The following is a 20,706-nucleotide window of genomic DNA, read 5'->3' on the forward strand; positions in this document are numbered from 1 at the left end:
TTTGAGGGAGGTTTTCACTTTACTGTCTAGGAAAGGTGACAAAATGATAAAGCCATAAAACACATGCATTTGTTTTTAAAAAAATGAACTATACCAACCGTACCAACTATATAAAACTATAAATTAATGAAAACAAGTTCTTTTGTACGTAAGGAGATATCTTTCCCCCAAACCTCCTGTCAGGTACATCAGCTACCACACCAAATCCCAGAAGAAAGCTTATTGGACCAGCAATTCTTGTAAATGTTGCCTGACCTGCAAAAAAATCAGAAATATAAATTGAAGATGCATTCCTATGCATGTTTAGACAGATGAAAGGACTACATTTCCAACAAACGCAAGCCAACAAGACAGCTGGGAGCTGTAGGCTTTTTTTGTCTCAACTTGCATAGGATTATTCCTTTAACTCCCATATTACCCCCCCCCCAACACACACACCCTATATACTTAAAAGGTCAGAGAGTGGTAAAAATCCTAGTACCGTCTTAATATCTGTCCTCCGGTTCTTCTTTTCATTCAGACACTGGCAAGCAATCAAATACATCTGTTCCACTGATGTGATATTCCAATTACTCATCTTTTCATCAACATAATCTTCAATAGTCTTTTCTTCATCCTCAATTTCCTCTATGATAGACAGCTGTGTAGAAGCAAGAAATAATATCAGGATGATTTCTAACAGTCTCATCTAGTGAATATCCAAAGTGGAAGGGTTAATGAGAGAAAAAGGGAATTTCAGTAGCAAGTCTACAGCTATTGTAGTTAGATGATATTATGAGCTGCTATAAACAGCATAATCCCACACATTTACTATAGGCATAGCACTGTCAAATTACAGCAATAATTGACATTTTAGTGGCCTAGATAGATGATAGCTGCTTGAATTCAGCATCATTTAATGTTAATGGGTCAGATTATTTTGCTTTGAAAGCATTTTAATTATACATTTCACCTTATTCTTTATGTTATTCATGGCTGCAGATCCATGTCAACCCTGGAATAGTCAGATTTCAATTTTTTAAAAGTTCAACAACAACCACAACCACAACCTGTTCTTTCATTCCCCAAATTAAACAAGTTAAAGAAAACAGGTAGGTGGATGGATGGATTCATTAGTGTCATTACAGACAAAGATCACAGATCTGGTAGATTTCTAATCTTTGTCCTGCTGTCACTCAATGTATTTCACTTTGATCTTCCATCCAGTTCAAGCTTTTCATTTCTTCTGGAAGTTATGATTTGACCCTGAATAGAAAATTATATTCTAATGAATGCATTGAAAATCAATTTAATGAATTGCCTGAACCAAAATTTATCTAACAATAGTCAACATAAGCATAATATTTGCACTAAGCACTCTTTCAGAACTGTTGTCTCCAAATAAGATCTCACTGAGAGTTCCTTCTGATTCAGCAGTTTAAATACCATGAAATCATGCTTTTTCAATATCAGTGTATGTCCATGTTAGGGCTATTTCCCATGCTACCACTGCCCAGGTTTTCAGAAGGCAAGAACACAGACATGTGAAGGAATTTCCATGTCTACTTATAGAAGTGTAGGAATGCTGTAAATGCTGTACTGGACATGTTTTATATATTTTTGAGTGCCCTTCATTCCATTATCCCTCACTGACTTAATTAGATTGTGTGAAAATCCATTTCTACACATTTGAGTAAATTTACACTCCTGAAAAGTGCAAATTCCTTTGTATTTTCACACTACTGGATATATGCAGTTTGGAGACTATTTTACATATTTTTCTAAATTTTCATAGAATTACATCAAGTTAAAAAAGCAGCGTTCACAAGTCTGTAGAATATGAGGAATACTCAGGAAAGCCAGTCTGCTATTGAATCCACAGATCAGATTCTAAGAAATCCAAGCTCATTTGAGTTCCCCAATATCCCTATTTCAAATTACTAATGCACTACTAGAATCCTGTAGGGATGCAGGTGGCACAGTGGTTTAAACTGCTGTTCTGCTGAGTTGGTTGGTTGCCGGTTCGAATCAACCAGTTGGTCGCCGGTTCAAATGTGCACAACGAGGTGAGTCTCCGTTGCTCCATCCCAGCTCCTGCCAACTTTGCAGTTCGAAAGCATGCAAATGCAAGTAGATAAAAAGGTACCACTTTGGTGGGAAGGTAACAGCGTTCCGTGCACTTCAGTGTCTAGTCATGCTGGCCACATGACCATGGAAATTGTCTGCAGACAAATGCTGGCTCCCTCGGCTAGGAAACGGAGATGAGCACCGCCCCCTAGAGTCAGACATGACTGGACTTAACGTCAAGGGGAAACCTTTACCTTTATTAGAAGCCTAGTCAGTTTTAAAATCTGCAGTCAACAATCAACAATTGAAGTCAACGAACACCTTCAGAACATATACAGAGAACAATTCCAAATTTTTGTCATTATCTAGGTAAAGCAAGTTACTTGTGCTTCCATTTTAATGTTACAGCTTTTAAAACTAGTACTAAAATCCAAGCAAACAATGTTGATAAATTCTCTTGGGGAGCCAAAATGAATGCAACTGTTTCTGATCAGAGTCAGTTCCTGACAGAATTCTTCTCAGTAAAATCTTTTGAAACTGTTGGTTTGGCACTGTAACTAGATGATGGTTGGCTAAGAAATGCAATAAAGACATATGATAAAACATACTTATAGTTTGTTTTATCTATAGTAGGAAAAATTACATAAATATAGTAGGAGAAATTACATAAATATAAATTACCAATAACTCCGGATTCCGATTTCCATCTACAGGTGTTAGCCCTGTAATTATTTCAAGTAAAACCTAGAAAAAGATAACCATTAATTGAAATACATATTAGGATTGTCTATTAAATCCAGTACATAATACAGTTCAATAAAATTCTGTCAAGAAATATTTTAAAGGTCATTTTGTTTGATTTAAGGTATTTAATACTATCCTTCATCAATTTATCTCAAGCGGTATTTTGACAATTATTTGATAAGACTTGAGTTGCTGAACATCACTAATCAAAAAGCTTTTTTAAAAAAAAGGAAATCCTGTTTTTATCTAGCACATAAGAATGCAAGAAAGCAGCAAAGTAAGCAAGCAAGGACTCAGTTTGTGCTGTGTGATACCACATGTACTTCTGAACACACAAAGAATATGTTCCCAGCATCCCTGCCTATCACCAGACCTGAGATTAGAAAAGAAAAGCTTCCCAAGTTCCAGTTCTTTCTGTGCAGTACTAACTTGGTGTACCACCCAGGAAGATTTGGAGCCTGCAACCTTATAATATAACAAATTGAAACATTGGGGAAAGTAGATTCCATATTCATTCACTGCAGGGTGAAGAATCACAGTTCTTTCTATTTGTTACCATCCAGTGCTCCAAGAGATTGGGATGCCCTCCACTCCAGTCATCTCCCATGGTGACAGAAGATCTGTCCCTACTATCCAAGCAGTCCAACCAAAATAACGTAACATTTTGGTGCTGTACTTGTCAGCTGCAGGTTGTACTTACAAGATTCCTCAATCAGCAGTACAGCTATGTGTGCCCCGATTCTCAGAGAAGTAGGGAGGCCAGCTAGGCTTGGCATCTACCCCAATATCAGAGAACAACCTGCTTCCTCCATATCTTTGACCTGCCAGCAATACCCCTCCTAGATTTTCTTACCCAATGGCTTTGTTGCCGACATGGCCATTATTTCATCTTCCTTTCATCTAGCCTTCCACCCTGGCCCCACAATGGTTCTGGGCAGCAAAGCCACTTGCTATTTTCTCCACACACAAGCAATTTCTTGGAAAGAATTTCAGTTGACCTCCATCTAGCAACACAGCGGGGTTTTCTTTTGATAAAATGCCTTATAATGCATTGTGAGAAGTTCCTGAATCAAAGGTAAATCTATATTCTCTTCCATTTGCTACCCCTTCATTCTCAGAAAATTGAATTGGTTATGCTGCAGGTAATGGTGTTTAAAGATGGAAGTTCACTTCTGGGAAATTAAACCATTCCATTTTAACTTGCATTACTTAAGTTTTCAGAAGCAGGCCTGTTAAAAGGCTGTTTTTCTTTCCCTGTCCAGAGGCAGGAGACCCTAACCTTGTCTGTGTTGCACCTGACTCTTCCCCTGGTCCTCTGGACAGGGAGAAGACCCATGGTCTGGAGGCAGAGGGCTGAAGTAAGGAACCTGAAGTGAGGCAATGGATGGTACAACTGCTAGCAGTCGTGGAGAGGGGGACAGGAGGAACTTGACTGGCCACAGTGACTGAATGGGAAATAGGCTGGACAGGGAGATGTGCTGCCCCAGAGCATGCTGTGGTCAAAGAGAGCAGCAGTGTCACAATGTCAAATTACGTTTTCTAATTTTCTGTTAAGCCACTTTGGAAAAACCTTTTGAAACAAAAAAATGGAGCAGAAGTTTAAACAAAAAAACTATTTCAATTTTTACCATTGGAAACGTACTACTAGAATTAAACTAAAAAGGAAAAAAAAGCCAATTTTCTCAGCAAATTCAAAACATTCCATGAGAATAGAGTTGTGTTAAAGAGGAAAGGGAGAAAGGAAAAGAGTGCCAAGCAGGGTCGTGAGCACTGACCCTAGCCTAGGAGTATTCCTCTTGGACTGCTGGGTTTTGAGCCAGGATCATAGGAAGCTCTGAACTGGCATGAGAGGCAGGGATGTTAGGTCTGGACAATAATGAGCATGCAGGGATATCCCGTGCCATCAGGGCATGGCTATGCTCCAAACCAGATCTGGTCCCTGGGCAAAATGCCTTCAGCAGGCGGTTGATTTATTTATGTAATTTCTAAACCACCCAAAAGCCAAAGCTCTCTGGGCAGTTCATAGCAGTAAAAAGACAATATAAAATATTCCAATTAAAACTTAATAAAAATTGGCAATACAAAATTTAAACCAAATATAATAAAGAAAAAAAATACATTGAAGAGACTCAGTTAAACCTTGTCTAAAAACCAGCAAGCCCCAGTAACTAATTAAATGCCCTGCAATAGAGGATGATCTTTATCCTGCACTGAAAAGATAGTAAAGTTGGTGCCAGGTGGGTTACAGTAGAGAGCCCATTTCGTAATGGGGGCCACCACTGAAAAGGCTCTTATTGTTGTCACCATCCGTGGCTCCCTCGGAGGTGGCAGTTTGAGAAAGACCCCAAAACTTGATCATAGTTTTTGGACAGATGGGAGGTCAGGAAAGACATTCCACCAGGTATTGTGGCCCTTAGTCATGTTGGGCTTTATAGATCAAAACCTGAACTCAAAAGCATATAGGCAGCCAGTGCAAGCAGGCCAGAATGGATGTTATATGATCAGATCATCTGATCCCTATTATTAATCTAGTTGCCACATTTTGCACAAGCTGCAGCTTCAGAACAGTCTTCTAGGGCAGCCTCATGTACACTGCACTAATCTAGTTCAGAGATAACCATAGCATAGCTCACTGACAGCAGACTATCTCTGTTCAGTTATGGATGTAGCTGAGCTACCAGCCAAAGCTGCTAGTAGGTACCCTGAGCCACTGAAGCCACCTACGCCTCAAATGACAAAGATGGCTCAAGAAGACCCCCCCCCCAACAAACTATGAACCTGTTCCTTTAAGGAGAGTGCACGTCTAGGCAGATTGAATTCTCTCCATCCAGTCAGAAGTACCACCCACCAACAGCATCTCAGTCTTGTCTGGATAGAGCTTCAGTTTGTTAGCCCTTTTCCAGTACACTGCTGCAGCCAGGCAGTGGTTCAGCACCTCCACAGCCTCACTGGCTGAAGAAGAAAAAGAGATAGACTTTTGCGTTAGCATGCTGATGGCAATGCACTCCAAAACTCCAGATGACCTCACTTGGTGCTTTCATGCAGATGTTAAATAGCATGGGGGACAAAACTGACCCAGAGGAACCCCATACTGGAGAATCCAAGGGGCAGAGCAAGCACAACCTTCTGCAGCCTACCATCCATGTAGGAGCTGAACCACTGCAATGCAGTGCCTCTCACATCCAACTCAGACAGTCATCCCAGAATACCATCCCAGCTCTCAGTACCATCCCAGTTGATGGTACTGAAAGCTACTGAGAGGTCCAAGAGAACCAACAAGGTTGCACTCCTGCGATCTCTTTCCCAGCAGAGGTCATCACACAGGGCAAACACAGATGTCTCCATGCCAAAACCAGGTCTGGATCCTGACTCAAATTGATCCAGATAATTCGTCTTCATCCAAAAATGCCTGGAAGCAGACATTCAAGAACCTTGCCCAGGAAAGGGATGTTTGTCACTGGCCTAAAATTGTTAAATTCTTCTGGGTCCAGGGTGAAGTTTTTTCAGCTGGAAACACCCCCAGGGTTGTCTGGAAACCATTCCAGGGATGGACCATCTTAATGGGTCCCCCCACCCCTGCTGAGGGGAAAGTCACAATTTGTCTAAATCTCAGCAGGCAGTGGTCTGACCACAAAAGACCTGGATTCACTGCACACAGGCTTTCTCCAGATGGGGAAATGTCTGTGTGTAGCAAAGGCACTGTGGCCAAGGTACTAAGTGAAGGAGCTTTCTTCCCAATTAAAAAAGTACACAGAATTGCATCCTTAAGCATATTTGGACCCCAGCAATATACTAAGGACACTTCATGGTATGACAAGCAGGAAACAGTCATTTTGGGTGAGTCTGATGCAATCTTTCCTGACTTGATACCTTCCGGATAGATCGACACTCTTCTCACCAAATTCATTTGGAGAGTGCCAAGGTAAAAAATGCTGGCATGTTGTCTTCCAATGCAGTAGCCTGAATCATACCAACTCTAACAATCCAAGGTTCTACTTCTGAGTTGATTAGAGCTTTCCCTTGTTTTCTTTTTAATCTAACTGATCAGATGCTTGACATTCATGTTCTCCAGGCTCCATTTACCAACATTAAAATAAAGACAGAAGTTGGTCCTTATCTACTCACCACACCAAAGCTGAAGACATCCGATTTAGGGGTTATCTCCCCACGCAACGCCTCTGGAGCCATGTAGGCTGCTGTTCCAACTATTCTTTCCGTAAGGATAGTATGTGTGAACTTTTCTGATGCTCTTGCAAGTCCAAAGTCAGAAAGTTTGGGTACAAATTTTTCAGTAAGTAAGATATTTGCACTGAAAAACAAAAAGGAGTACTGTAATCTATAGGGTATATTTCCCCCAAGCTGAAAGCGGTGCAGTAAATAAACAGAAACAAAAATAATAACATATTTTCCTTCACACTGGCAACAACAATTATTTTGACACGCTTGTAGTTTGCTGAACAAAAGCAAAAGAGTTATTCCCTTCCTTTGCAATTCTTTTCTCAACTGAACACAAACACTTCAATAACAATCTTACACAAATGGCCTCCACTAATCATGGCTGAAGAAAACAGATTGTGTCAATAGAATAGTAGGTCCATCTTAAATCACCAGAAACATTTTTTTAAAAAATATGTAAGACATTTTGGGAACTACAACAATACTGGAAACATCTGTTCTTAACACAGCAATTCCTTCTATAGATTTTACCTTTTCACATCACGGTGAATGTGGTTATTTTCATGTAAAAAGCAGATTCCATTTGATGCACCCAGAGCAATACTACATCTTGTTTTCCAAGGAATTGGTGCAGTGTTATCCTTAAAGTGGGAGCAGGGGAAGAATGGAAGTGAGTCAGTATTGGTCTTTCTGAGTTTATTGCAAAGCATCATCTCAAAAAAGCTTGCATAAAAATATTCAATCTAAATAATTATACAAATAAATACAAGAAAGCCCCACCCCCACCACAAATATATCACAACACTGCCCAATCTGGCCTGCAATAATTCTTGAAAAGCCCGTTAAAAATGAGAGACTTGCAAGTTCATACAGAAACTCATGATCAATAGCACCAAATGCACTTCAATGTCTACATGCCCCATATCAATTCAGTATTATGTGCACACACATCTCTTTGCTCAGGCAGAGCTGTCCTCACCATGATCAATACAACAGGACTACAAGAGAAAACTGGTCCTTGTGATCAATCACTTTACACCTACAAGAGAAAAGGGGATCTGGATCTTGCCAAGCCTGGCTCTTGCAAAGTCATTAACATCTAGACACTGACAACAAGCAAGCATTTCACTTACCAGACAAGCTAGTCGATCAAGCAATGAACCATTAGGCATATAATCATAAACTAGGCAAGGCTGATCAAAGTCGTCTGAGAAACCAAGCAATTCTACTAGATTCTCATGCTGACACCTGCAACATAAATGAATGGTCTTATTAGTTTGGGCTTTCACATTTTTTCAGTATTTATTCTTCTGGAAAATTATGAGGAATAAAAGAGCTCTGCAGAATAAAATCATATGTTGATCAGCAATGATTTACATTAATTAGGTAAGCTTAGCTCAATAGTATAGGCAGAGTACTTCTCAGTCACAGGGAACATGCTATATGCAAAAGGTCTCAAGTTCAGTCTCCGACATCTCCATGCTTGGACTGGGAAAAAGTCCTATTGTAAAACCTGGACAGCTAATGCTAGAGCTAGCCAGTACTGACAACACTGAAGGCCAAATTAAACATGGCATCATTCATGTAGTTAGCCCTAGTATGCATCGTTTTATGTTAATAAAGTAGGTGGCACAAGGGGGATGGATAGGAGAGCTGGATGAGGACTATAGCATGTAGCCTTTAACCTTTGCCCACTCCAAAGTCCAAAACCCAAAGATCACAACTCAACAAACTGTATTTGCTTTATGGGTTGCTTGTAGTTAACAAGCCCCTTTTTTTAACACAGCTGGGTTCAGATAATATAGTAACCCATGACTCAACAAATCTGCTCAACCTCTTGAGTGTAGGTTCCTGAACCCAGCCAATATCTAAGTTAGGTCTACAGTGCAGGGAAAAATGGTCTGACTTCAAAGAAGGCAGCTTCCATTGTACTTAAGAAAAATGTAGAGAACCAGTGTACATAGTATGATTTCTTCAAAATCTTTGCAAACCTGGAATCCAGAGAATATTTAGAAGTTAGGGTTCTAAAAATCAAAGGGTTTTTATTTTATTGTCAGTTTGAAGAATTTAAAGTTACAAATCTTGGGGCTTTTAATTAAAAGTTAGTTTGACTGCAATAATCCCTTTGCATTCAGTGGATCTTACTTCCTCAGTGGCTGATGGGTATAGGTATGGGCTATGAGAGAATTTAGAGAAAGCTAGCTCAGTGTTAGGATTTGGACATTCTAAAACTGGGGAATCTGAAGAGAAGCAGCTCAAGCCACTGAAACAGCGAGAAAAGCATACAAAAGGAGGGGAAAAGGCATTTCCACGCAGGAATGGTTCTTTTACTTGATCAGTGGGATCAGAACTGAAGTTCTCTCCAACTATCCTGTTGATGAACAGAAGCAACAAGCTTCCACAGTGGCAGTAAATCATATTCAAAAGACCCCAAATACACATTTAGGACCCAGTATTATGTGTGGCTGGTGGGGGAATGGTGAAAATTGCAAGACTTTTTTCTGTCTATGTGTGCATATGATTGAGTCTTTGGTGTGTTCAATTCCCCACCTCCGATACAGCATGGAAAATAGCAAGAATCCAAATAATTATAATTATTAGTCTCATTTTTCCATGATTTTCTTAAGTTGCTTCATATGTTGATCACATATGGTCACATGATTGAAATTTGGTCAATTTTGAGTAAATCAACCTAAAATTCACATAGTGCAGGCAAAAGAAATAAGAATTCTAAGTAATTTCTGCATGTACATACTATGATTTCTACTGCAGTTATATAGCAAAACCACATAGCCATCTTATCCTACACACAGTTCTGTAGTGATGTTTCAAAAATGTTCAGTACTTACTTTGCCATAATCCTCACTTCTTGTTCAAACTGCTTTTTCAGGTCTTCAATGCTTACATCAGTCAACTACAAGAACAATTAAATGAAACTGATTGCAAGACTCAAAAGTAGGGAAGCAAGAAAAGTCCTTAGAAAATAGACAGTTACAGACTTAACTGTTTAGCTTAGAAAAAAAGGTGAGTCAGAGGAGACATGATAGAGATATCTAAAATAGTGCATGAATTGGAGAAAGTGAAGAGGAAGAAACTTTTCTCTGTCTCCCATGACTCTCGAGCTTATGGTCATCCCATGAAGCTGATTCATAGGAGGTTTTAGGACAGATAAAGGGAAGTACTTCTTCCCACAATGTTTATTTCAGCTAAGTAATTTGCTGCATGGGAAGTGGTGATGGCCACTAAACTGGATGGCTTTAAAAGGGAACTAGAAAGATTCATGAGGGAAGTAGCTATCAGTGGTGACTAGCCTTCCTGGCTCTGTGCTACCTCCTTTACCAGAGGTGGCATGCCTGCATACACCAGTTGCTGAGGACATTGGGCAGATGGAAGTCTTGCATCCATCCTGCTGGAAAGGTTCTGTACGCAGCTGGTTTGCCACCATGTGCATAGATTACTGGACAAGAAGGACATTTGCTCTGATCCAGCATAGTCCTGTGTCTGGTGCCTGCCCTGCCCTTGCTGGGGGTGGTGGTGGTGCACTTTTTCAGGCCCAGCTACAGCTGGGAAGGGAAGCATTCCCCACACAGCTCGCTCTTGCCCAGCCGAGGTTCTGGAGCCACCCATCCTTCCCAGGCAAACCCAGCCAGCCAGCCAACCAGCCCCCTCGCAGGCCATTGTCAGTCTTCAAATCATAGAGGTAATGTGACTGTTAGCTAGAATACAGTAACTGAATAATACAGCAATATGTTACTGAGACTAGAAGCTTCCAGCTGACAAATATCCATGTATTTCCCTGCATATAAGGGCCTCCTGAAACTGAAAATAGCAAAGCAAAATTGGAGGTCATCTTATATGCCCAATTTATAAACACCAGAAAAACAGCCCAAAATATCATCCTTGTCTTATACAAGAGTCACCTTACATGCTGGTATATATGGTATTTTCTCAGGTATGTTCTAGTTTTTAGGGACCTAGGATAGCTCTTTGCTCATCCTGACCATTTATAGCCACATTTTTTGTCTATTAGCAGGGTTGTTGTAAATTGGGCATGCAGCACAGCATACGGGATGTTTCAGTGCATGATTTCCTGATCCTTGTCATGCCTTCGATTATATTATTTAAGCGAAAAAGATAACACAGTGTAAAAGAACAACACACTACATAGTGCTGATATTAAAATAATGGGCTACCTACAGCAGTAAGTTTTTTCACTGCCACTGTTCTCCCATTGATGTACCCTTTGAACACCACTCCAAAGCCTCCTTCACCAAGCTTGTTGCCACCAGCTGACACAGTTCGATCATCAAAATTATTCGTAAAACTTTTCAGCTCGAGAAACAAAAATCTCTGTAACCCTGAAAGATAAAAGTCTGAATCGACATCTCAAACATACTTTATCTATGAATTTATTTGGAGTAAAACACAGCAGTCCATTTTTCAAATTTTGAATTTCCAGCACCGTAAATCTTGTCATGGTGTATTACCTGACAGAGATGTATTCTCCTTTTTCAGTAGATGCCAGTAAAATATGTAGAAAAAGCAAGAAGCAATTCAGTTACTTATTCTTATACAACACTCTATCATAAGCCCACAGGTGGCTAGCTCAAACAAGCAAACAGAAAAATATTTTGAAGATTATGCATAATATTAATTTGATCCAGCTGAAGAATGATATATTGCAATTACATGTTATCAAATATAATGGCCCATCTCAGTAGCTTTTATGATGTTAACATGCAGCAGACAGAAAGAACACTCCCAAGATCTTCCTAGCAGACAAGCATTTTGGTAAACAACTACAGACTTTGATACATCCAAATGAATAATTGCCTACCTGTATCATTAAGGGATAAATCACTTTTCTCTGTTCTGAAGTCATGGGAAGCTGAAGTTAGGCACTCATTATCTGGAACCAAGAGAGGTGATACAGGCACATTTTGTTGTTCCATTAGAGGAGTTTCTTTTTCATTTAGACACACGGTTGTTTGTAGGGCATTGCAGAGCATTGTTGCACCTTCTGCCACCCTAGCAGAACCTGCCATAAAATAAAAACAAACTTTAGATGGAAACCAACTAGACTGTTCACATAGGTTATCCATATCACACAAAAATAAATCATGCTTTAACAATACACACAACTCTCACCTTCACCATGTTCACTATCTTACATTTTGGCCTATAAACCGTTTCCAAACCATACTTCCTACCATTTTCTAAATGTAGTTTGGTAAAGTATTACATAATATGCTGATTATCTGCAGCAATGTCAAGTAGCAAGCTCCATGTGGTGGCTGTTCATGTGAATCAGGCCAGAGGTGGTTTGATGACATGTGTACAGGGCTGGACAGGACTATAAGGACCCTTTTTGCAGACGAAGAAAACAAGTCAATTTCTTTCTTGCTTCCTCTCAGCTTTTGGATTCTGTACTGCACAGAAATTATGTTGTAATTTGCATTGGTTGCACTTACTTTTTTTTGTCAAGTTTTTAAGGTGGTCTTCAAGCGGAGCTACAGATTTTTCTCACCAGCTTACTTTATGGTGTGGTTATGCCTCAGCTACAGAACTGCATCTTAATTCCCCTAACCATTGCTTCAAACATAGGTACAAAAACATCCTCAGTAAAGTATATATGTGCCTTTCTTAGCTATTAGCCACATTATCAATTCCATTGCATTTTACAAATAGTTATATACAAAAGTTTAAAAGATGCTCACCTAGAATACAGATTGCTTTAAAAACTACTACTCCAAATAAAATAGAACTGTACATCTTCTTTTTAAATGCATGTCAAAGATATTCTGCAGTTACCTGGAAGGAAAAGACTAGCTGGTGCCAAGAAATTATTTTTGATAAGCAGATCCACCAGATCACCAACTGTACAATTTACGGTCCCCCAGTCATAAAGTAATTCACAGGTGGGACTCTTCCCTACTCGTGTTAATGCTTCAAAACGCCTAAGAAAGAAAGAAAGAAAGAAAGAAATTTTATAACTAGAAATGACCTTAAAGGAGAACATGAAAAATGAGAATCAATTATATCATTCTTTACCATTGTTTAGATTCCACATTTTTAAAATTAACTGCTGATCTAGCAACAGAAATGTAGATTTCATTATATATTCCACCTCAGATGTACTTCTGGTGTTGTTCTTTCTAAGCTATCTTCTGAGAATAAGGTTATACTTGAGTGAAAAGCCCATGTTCTTCGGCGAATGGGGCGGCATAAAAATGTTTTAATAAACAAATAATAATAAAATGTTCTGCTGGTTATGTAAGACTAGCTACCAGTTATATAATGCAGCTACTTATACCAATATCTGAATGTACAGTATCTAGTAATTTAAATAATATTAGATCAGTAACATCACAGCCTGCGACAGTGAATAAAGAGGAAACAGCTGCAACACTTTTGCAACAGAAAAGAATGAGTCCAATTGTACAAGGATAACAGAAGGTACATTCCAGTCCACAGGTAGACAGCCATGGGCAGATTCCGGTGACCATCTTGCAACTGCTAATTGCCAGGAAAGATTGTGCCCATTCCCCAAATAAAATCACAAGGCAGTTTAGGGAACAAGCTAAGCCTCAGATTTATTAATAAACCTTAACTGCAAGACAACACTCTTTTACAGTGAAGGTACCAATCTGAAAGATCCGGCTTCATAGAATCATCACATTTGCTAGACAATGCCACTCTGGCTCATAGCCTGAGATCAGCACTATCTAACCCCCGTACCCAACTGTCAACTCTTACTGAAGGAAGCTATGGCTCTATAGCTTGAGTTGTAGCTCCCATACAATAAGGGAGTTACAAACAGAAATGCCAACTTCCAGCCTTTTAGGTCAACAGAACTACCTATGCCCTAAATATGTTTCATTACACCGCCAGCCTCTAAAATCATGTTGGGCATTCCTCTCCGCACCAGTGTAATGTCTGGAGCAGCAGCTGCTTGATAACTTTTGCTCCTTCTACTCAACATTCAGCCAGCCACACTGCTCATAGCCTGACTGAACTTGTGTCAGCCTCACCTTTGCCTCCAAAGACTGGAGCAGAGCTGCTGCCTTAACCACCAATAAGTGAGGAAAGAGAAAGGTATATATTCTTTCAGAGAACACCAAAGTAGATAGATCTTGGTCTGATCCAGCAAGGCACTTGAATACACCCAGGGCCATTCAGCCTTAACTGGTTAGAAATCCCAAGTATGCACACTTGGTTTATACACATGCATATATAGTTTAAACACCTATACACAAGCTTCTAGGAAATAAATTAGATAATGCAAAATCTAAGTAAGGTCACCTCAACACAATTAATAAAATATCAGACTTAGCCCAGGCAGATTCTACTTCAAATCCAGGTTCACAAGGTGACCTTGGCCCTGTCCCAGTGTAACTTGCAAAAATAAAAGCATGTGATTTCCAAATATGTTGCTCTGAACTTCTTAAAAGAAACACAGAATACAAAGGTGGCATTCTTCTGCAACATATCAAACCATCATTTTACCTAGAAAATCTAAATATATTTGGACAATAGTGAATGGTGTTTGATTTTTAAAAGCCTTTCAAGTAGTGAGAAGGTTCAGTTGCTGTACAAAGTCATCATCAAACAGTATTAGCACTTTGGATATATACTACCGTATATGCATTTGGTTGTATCTGCTTGCACCAGAAGGATCTTTTATATCTATTGCTAATTTCTTCCATCCTTCCTGTGGATCGATGAAATCAGCTAGTTGCTTCATCATGCCATAGCCAAGGCAGCGCACATACGTTGAAGATGTTATAGAGTTGCTCATCTCCAGTTCCTACCAAATGCAAAACAAATTATTTTCATTTTCTTTTAATATATAAAGCTGACAACACATCCTGTTCTCATGAGGTTCTATCAAATTGTCATACTTTCATTTGACTTGTGTTGCTGTCTCATTGAATTGTCAACAATGATAAGATGAAGCTGCACTCTCCCTCAACATACCAGCAGAATTTTTGCATTATTTACCAGTTGATTTTTGTTGTTTAAGTTCAACAGAAGGTTAACAGTCATCCCTTTTACCACATGAACTTTCAAACATGCTTTTAAAAGGTTTAAAAAAGAAAATGGCAAGGCTACCTTTTCCCACATCACCGTTCTACTGTTTCAAAAACCTGTATTATTTCCTTATTCATCAATACATTTATTTTCTAGTTATAGTTTTAAAAATACAAATAGGCTTCTCTGTAACATTGCAGCAATAGGGCGGTCTTCTCAGTAAGCCCACAAAGTAATAAAGCTAGTTCCATGTTGGCCCTGAAGGAGAGGATGCTTGCTGCTCTGGAGCCAGCATGGAAATGAGAGATACTAGTTTGTATTGCAGGCTACTTTTTAAAAGTTTGTTTTCCACTTCACTTCCTTCGGCAACAGCATGCTATGTTTTCATGGCTGCCATTAGGAATGGGCTTCCAGCATGGCAGCCCACTCATTGGCTGCATGGAATTCCTTGTTGCATATGGCTGCTCCCATCAAGTAACAATAAACAGGAATGTATCCTTCATAGTGCCACAGCACTGAGAAGAAGTCGATTCACTTAGTAATAAGCCCAAACAAGGGTTTTTGAAAATGTTTACAAGATAGTTTTTGCAGTAAACCATCCTTGTTTCACAGTACTCTAAACTACAAGGGCATAAATAAAGAAAACCAGCCTCCTACGGAAGTATATGACTCTGCAAGATTTTTGTATTTAAAAAAAAAAGATTCGGTAGTATACATTTCCTACAATGCCACAGCACTGAAGTTAACTACTGCAAAACCACCCCTTTCAAAATTACCAGCTACAGTGCCTAATTCCCAAAATGCTAACATTCAAAGTTCCCAAACAAGAGGCCACTCTGTTCATTGGACAGAAGTGTTAAAATACGAACTCAAACCCACACTACCTAGCAATTGGTGCACAATACGAGAAAAAGGAATGCATCATGGTATGAACCATTAAATTTTAGGAAACTTCAGATACCTTCAGGTGAACTTCAGCATCTCTATGGGAACATCACAGGATGAGGAAAGGGGAACTCGCCTTCCAAGACTTCATTATGACAGTCTCAGCCCAGCATTAACCCATTCTGTTCCATGCATAGAAAAGTCATAATCCTATGCAAGGTTAGAAAAGGTTTACATTCCCAGCATGCTCCAGTCATAACTGGCTGGGGCATGCTGGGAATTGTAGGCCTTTTTTTCCCCCTTAACAAACATAGGATGGTGCCTTAACTAACTAAAGAGAGGGGGACTTTCCTATTCTCCACATGCCCTGTCGAAGGGAACTGGCGAGCAAGCAGACTTTCAACCGCGGCAGGTATTCCGCCCGGACAGATACGGAATAACCACCGGCTCGAGGGGCATGTATCGTGCGCGAAACTCCCTGAAGTAGCGTCCCGCATAAGCGCAGAGGAGAACCGCCGGCTCAGGCAGAGGGGGAAATGGTACAAGAACTCACCGCCCACAGCGAGTCTCCCGATACCCCGACAGGGCGAGACCCGAGCCCGGTAAGCAGCGCACGGGCTTCCCCAGCCCCGCCCTGTTGCTCAACTTTGGAACTTCCCCTCAGCTGGGCTTCGGGTTTGCGCTGGGCGCGCTCCTTTCTCAGAATTCTACGCATGCGTCGCAGCCCCCCCCCCCCCAGTCGGTTCGGCCCATCGACAAGGCAGGCGGGGAGGACACTTTCACTAGAAAGCGAAAGAAAGGCATCCAGAAAGCCGGGGAGCGATCTCGCTTTCGTCCACTCTTAGCGACGCGGATGGCTGGGCGCTTTCTGAGCGGTACGGTCTGATAAGCTGCTCTGCGCAGTTTTGTTCCAGCGTTGACCAATGATGGTACAGTCCTTTTTGTCTTTTTGTTTTGTTTTTGGTCCTTCCTTGCCTTCGCCCCTTTTACCTTGGGAAGCGTGGTATGATCTGCTACCTTGACCCTTCTACTTGATATCCTCTCGCTCCGCACCGTGCGGCAGCTGGAAGATTCCTTTTTTGTTCGGGGCTTGCGAAGAAGTTTCAGAAAACAAGCCTTTGGACCGACAAAACCAGATTCAACCGCATGGTGGTGTAGCGGTGCTCGCGGGGAGGAGATTGCACGGAGTCTAGTCGTCTCCAACACGCTGCAAGAGGAGACAAGTGGGGCTAAGAAAATTTGTGGAGGGTCCCATGGTTCCTACCCCTGGCTGCAGACCCAGTCAGGTCAGCTGTCTTGCCTAGGAATCGGGCTGCTCTTTCATGAATGTTGCTTCACTTTTGGAGGGATTGGGCAAGTGATGGCTGCAAAGGATGGTCCTCACCTGCCCTCTCTTCCCCTGTGTCTCTTGGAGTCTCTACCTTATTGCCGTCCCTCTTTTGGCATGGTAGGACAGACTGGCTCCAGTGGGGCCTGCCCAGAGGAACTGATTGCTTCTGAAGGAAGAGTTGGCTTCCCCCTCTCCACCATATCACAGTAAAGAGGATTGGCCCAGCTCCCACCATGCACCGCTCAGTGAATGTGTGTATGTGCGGGAAGGTCAAGCAAGAGTCAGTTGGTCGTCTTGTGCACCGTTTAGGTGCAGGGGTGGTGGGTTTGGGCTTGCCTAAGCCAACTGGAGAGAGGGAGAACAAGTGGGCAGAGACCTTTGTCACTAATGATGCTGCAAGACCATTTCCTGTGAGGCAGCCCTGCTGCCTCTTTCTCCCCCACCTGGCCAACTAGACATGCAGAAGTATCAGCAGCCTCTTCTGTTGACTCACTTGAAGTTGCTGAACACAGCTCAGCAAACCCAGCCCTTACCATTGTACGTTGCAAAGCGAGGTGGCAGGTGAGTGACCAAAAGCAGCAATGTTAGCATCTGCAATTTGTTGCTCTTTGTGGGTATGAGAGCTGCCATTGCTCTGTTGCTTCTGAATCAAGGGGTATTGTTTTTTGTGCATAGCACAGAGCAGGGGACAAATCTCCAAAAGACTGATGCTCCTTAGCAGCAGCTGGGATATGCCAGTGGACCCTCCTGAGTTGGTGGGCCCATCAATAGTTATGCTTATAACCCTTGACATTGGTGACCTGATGCTGGCTGTACCAGAAGGCCGTTCTTCAACTTACTATATTTGGGTATGTTGCAGCAGAGGGCAGCAGTTAGTATGACTAGAAGTGGTTGTATTAAGTGTCTAAGAAGCCTCTGCTAATAATTCTTTAAAAGAAGCTGTTTATTCATCCATCATTCAAAAAGCATTTTTCTGTGTGTGAGATGTTGGCATCGATACTATATACAGTAGAAACTAAAAACCCACTATTTTTTTTAAATAAAAAGAAATGTAAACTGCTTCCTCTAAAATGAACTGTTCCTGGTTTACTCACACCCCAGCCCACACATACATTCTGAGAGTTAGCTTGATTACTCTTCTTTCTTTTTTTTCCCCTAGATTGTATAATATTAGAATGGGAGAAGATTCTAAAACAGCAGTGGCACCCCAATCTTGCACTTACATGAATAAGCATGTTGGCTTCTGTGGCAACATAAAAACATTTCCAAGTGACTTCATAGTGACAGAAATTAATACATGTGGACAGTTAGTTAGTAAGATTACAACAGACTCAATTCATAAGTCCACTGAAAGCCTGTCCAGACAACCTAGGAGCTGTCAGGAGGACTCGAAGATTCCAAGGCTGACTCTTCCAGAACCATGCATAGATGAGGTATATTGCAGCGTTCCACATGACATTGTTCATTGTACTTCAGAACTTCATCCTCTCTCTGCTGGAGAACTTGAAGACTACAAACCAAATCATGCACCTGAGTGCCACTTTGACAAAGCTGTTACACTGGACTCCTTATTAGATAAAAATGTAAGGGAACAACTTAATCAGTTTGCTTGCCATGCTAAAAAAGCATTGGATTCAAAATCTGAGACACAAGTTCTCTCTGAATTCTCTCTTGGTCCTGTTCTGGACAAGAAGGTTCGAGCCAGCTTGCATGGTGCCATCAGACAGGAATACCCATTCTTAGTCACTATTACCAAATGTGGTGAGATTTTTGTAAAAGCAAATCAGGACTTTCAAGAACTATGTGAGCTGGTTTCTGAAGAGGAGGCATGTGGCTTTCTAAAATTTTTAGATGCCAAATCAGAAAATTCAAAGTTTGCTTTTAATCCTGATGGAAATAAGGAACACCGTAAGAAAGTTCACCATTTTCTTAGCAAAAAATTTGGAAAACTTATAGAAGCAAAGTCTTTCCCTGACTCTCAACAAAAAGTTGTTATTATTGTAAGATTTCGTGGAAGAAGTGGGTCCAGGAAAAGGGCTAATGCTGACCTTGGGGAGAAGCAAGAAATTTATACAGGTGAGTGCAGGTAATCCCCGGATTATGACCAAATTCTGCTCCTAAGAAACATATTCCTCTTTAAGTCAAAATTGTATGTAAATTGGATTATGCATAGTTGGCCCTCCATTCATGGGATTTAGGGGCACAGGACCCCCATGACAGTGGAAAACCCCATAATATTTCCCCCCTTGTCCAAACTCACCAGTGCAGCAAGGAAATGGCAGAGTGATTTTCTTCTTTGGATAGACGGGGCAGGAAGACATGCTTTGGAGGCCTCACACTCTCCCCTTTTGCTTCCTCTCTATACACTCATGGTAATTTTCCACAGTAATTAAAAACTCAATGGGCTTTGTGACAGCTGTTTTGTAAGTACAGGTGGATGTACTTACAACTTGGACGTTTGTAACTCGGGGTCTGCTTGTATGCAACAAATTGTCACTTTATTGAAAGTGTTGTATCCTCATAATAAACTAGTGTATAAGAGAATAGCATGTCAAATTCTTTCTCAGTGAAATCTATGTGCAGTAATTTAATACCTGTTAAAGAAAATGTACCACTGAAAAGCTGTTTGGGGTTATATTAATGCTGTGCTTGCAGCTCATGACATTCTCAGGAATGTCAACAAAATGCTTGTGGTAAAGGTAAAGTAATGGATGAGAAACATGTCTACCACCTTGAGTCCCTTGTAAGAGGGAATGTGTGATATAAATGTAAAAAATAAATTAAAATGGCTATGTTATAATGTAAATTAAGGAAGGATGTTTCTAGTGTAGTCACTATGCAGAGCAGTGGTGGGGGAAACCCTTGTTTATCCACATTGCAATAAGGATGAAAACAGACTCTACAACCATCACTACAAGAAAGCCTAATTTAGCAGAGCATCATGTAAGTGTCTGTTGGCTTAAGGAGACAGAAGACCTTGAATATGTTTAATTTATTTCTGAAGGCCACACTGGATGATATACATTCATGAAAGTAGCAACTACAGGAATGCATTTAAAGCAGGGGTTGACAACATTGAGGTGTCTGCAGACCATTTCCTCCACTCCCCATGTACTGCACTCCACTCCCTTTATTCAAGAGGGCACTGAGTACTCTCTCTTGAAATAGGTCAAGTTTGTTACAAAACAAACCAAATTTGGTCTGTTTAAAGCACTGTGAGACAACTGAAGTCTATTTATTTATTCCATTTTTATACCACCCAAGAGCCGCCACTTTATATAACCAGAAAGTTTCCATTTGATCCTGATGAGAGCTTTCTTTTTCACACCAATAGGTGGTACAGAGATGAAAACGTTAATCCTCCTTGCCCCCATCCAAGGTCTAGCTGGGGTCCCCATGTTTTAAGTTACACTTTAAAAAACTTATTCACGCAGTTAGTAGTTTTGTGGATAATGTAACATCTAGTTTGGACCTAGGTTCTCGTCATGCCACTG

General features: G+C 40.7%; 2 protein-coding genes across 5 annotated transcripts in view; one reads left to right on the top strand and one right to left on the bottom strand.

Annotated features, from left to right (window-relative positions):
• Window positions 1-16,857, bottom strand: IRAK4 (interleukin 1 receptor associated kinase 4). Of its 2 annotated transcripts, none has more exons than XM_044423065.1 (12): window positions 16,436-16,857; window positions 14,604-14,773; window positions 12,778-12,923; window positions 11,804-12,004; window positions 11,164-11,324; window positions 9,816-9,880; window positions 8,100-8,214; window positions 7,498-7,607; window positions 6,916-7,099; window positions 2,728-2,790; window positions 482-640; window positions 1-255 (listed from the first exon to the last, which is right to left on the bottom strand). In XM_044423065.1, the coding sequence occupies exons 1-12, from the start codon at window positions 16,595-16,597 to the stop codon at window positions 220-222; spliced, it is 1,572 nt and encodes a 523-aa protein (XP_044279000.1). In that variant the 5' UTR covers window positions 16,598-16,857; the 3' UTR covers window positions 1-219. The 2 variants fall into 2 exon arrangements, with proteins under 2 accessions (XP_044279000.1, XP_044279001.1); XM_044423066.1 differs by lacking the exon at window positions 16,436-16,857 and adding an exon at window positions 15,959-16,037.
• PUS7L (pseudouridine synthase 7 like) overlaps window positions 16,202-20,706 on the top strand; it is a 15,818-nt gene continuing 11,313 nt past the window's right edge. Inside the window, exons 1-2 of one of the 3 annotated variants that reach the window (XM_044423064.1) lie at window positions 16,202-16,484; window positions 18,372-19,288. In XM_044423064.1, coding sequence (XP_044278999.1) covers window positions 18,388-19,288 — 901 coding nt within the window. In that variant the 5' untranslated portion in view covers window positions 16,202-16,484; window positions 18,372-18,387. Of the gene's footprint in view, window positions 16,485-16,609; window positions 16,812-16,994; window positions 17,169-18,371; window positions 19,289-20,706 lie in introns of those variants that run through there. The other 2 variants (XM_044423061.1, XM_044423063.1) reach the window with 2 other exon arrangements.

The sequence above is a fragment of the Varanus komodoensis genome, unplaced genomic scaffold, assembly GCF_004798865.1.
Source record: "Varanus komodoensis strain SLA01 unplaced genomic scaffold, ASM479886v1 scaffold13_1, whole genome shotgun sequence".
NCBI classification, from domain to species: Eukaryota; Metazoa; Chordata; class Lepidosauria; order Squamata; family Varanidae; genus Varanus; species Varanus komodoensis.

Coding starts and splice junctions, on each gene's coding strand:
- IRAK4 (XM_044423065.1), bottom strand. CDS start 16,597: ATGCGTAGAATTCTGAGAAAGGAGCGCGCCCAGCGCAAACCCGAAGCC. Junction 12,924..14,603: donor TACAACCAAATGCATATACG/GTAGTATATATC, acceptor TTTCTTTCTTAG/GCGTTTTGAAGCATTAACAC. Junction 12,005..12,777: donor AGCTAGTCTTTTCCTTCCAG/GTAACTGCAGAA, acceptor ATTTTATGGCAG/GTTCTGCTAGGGTGGCAGAA.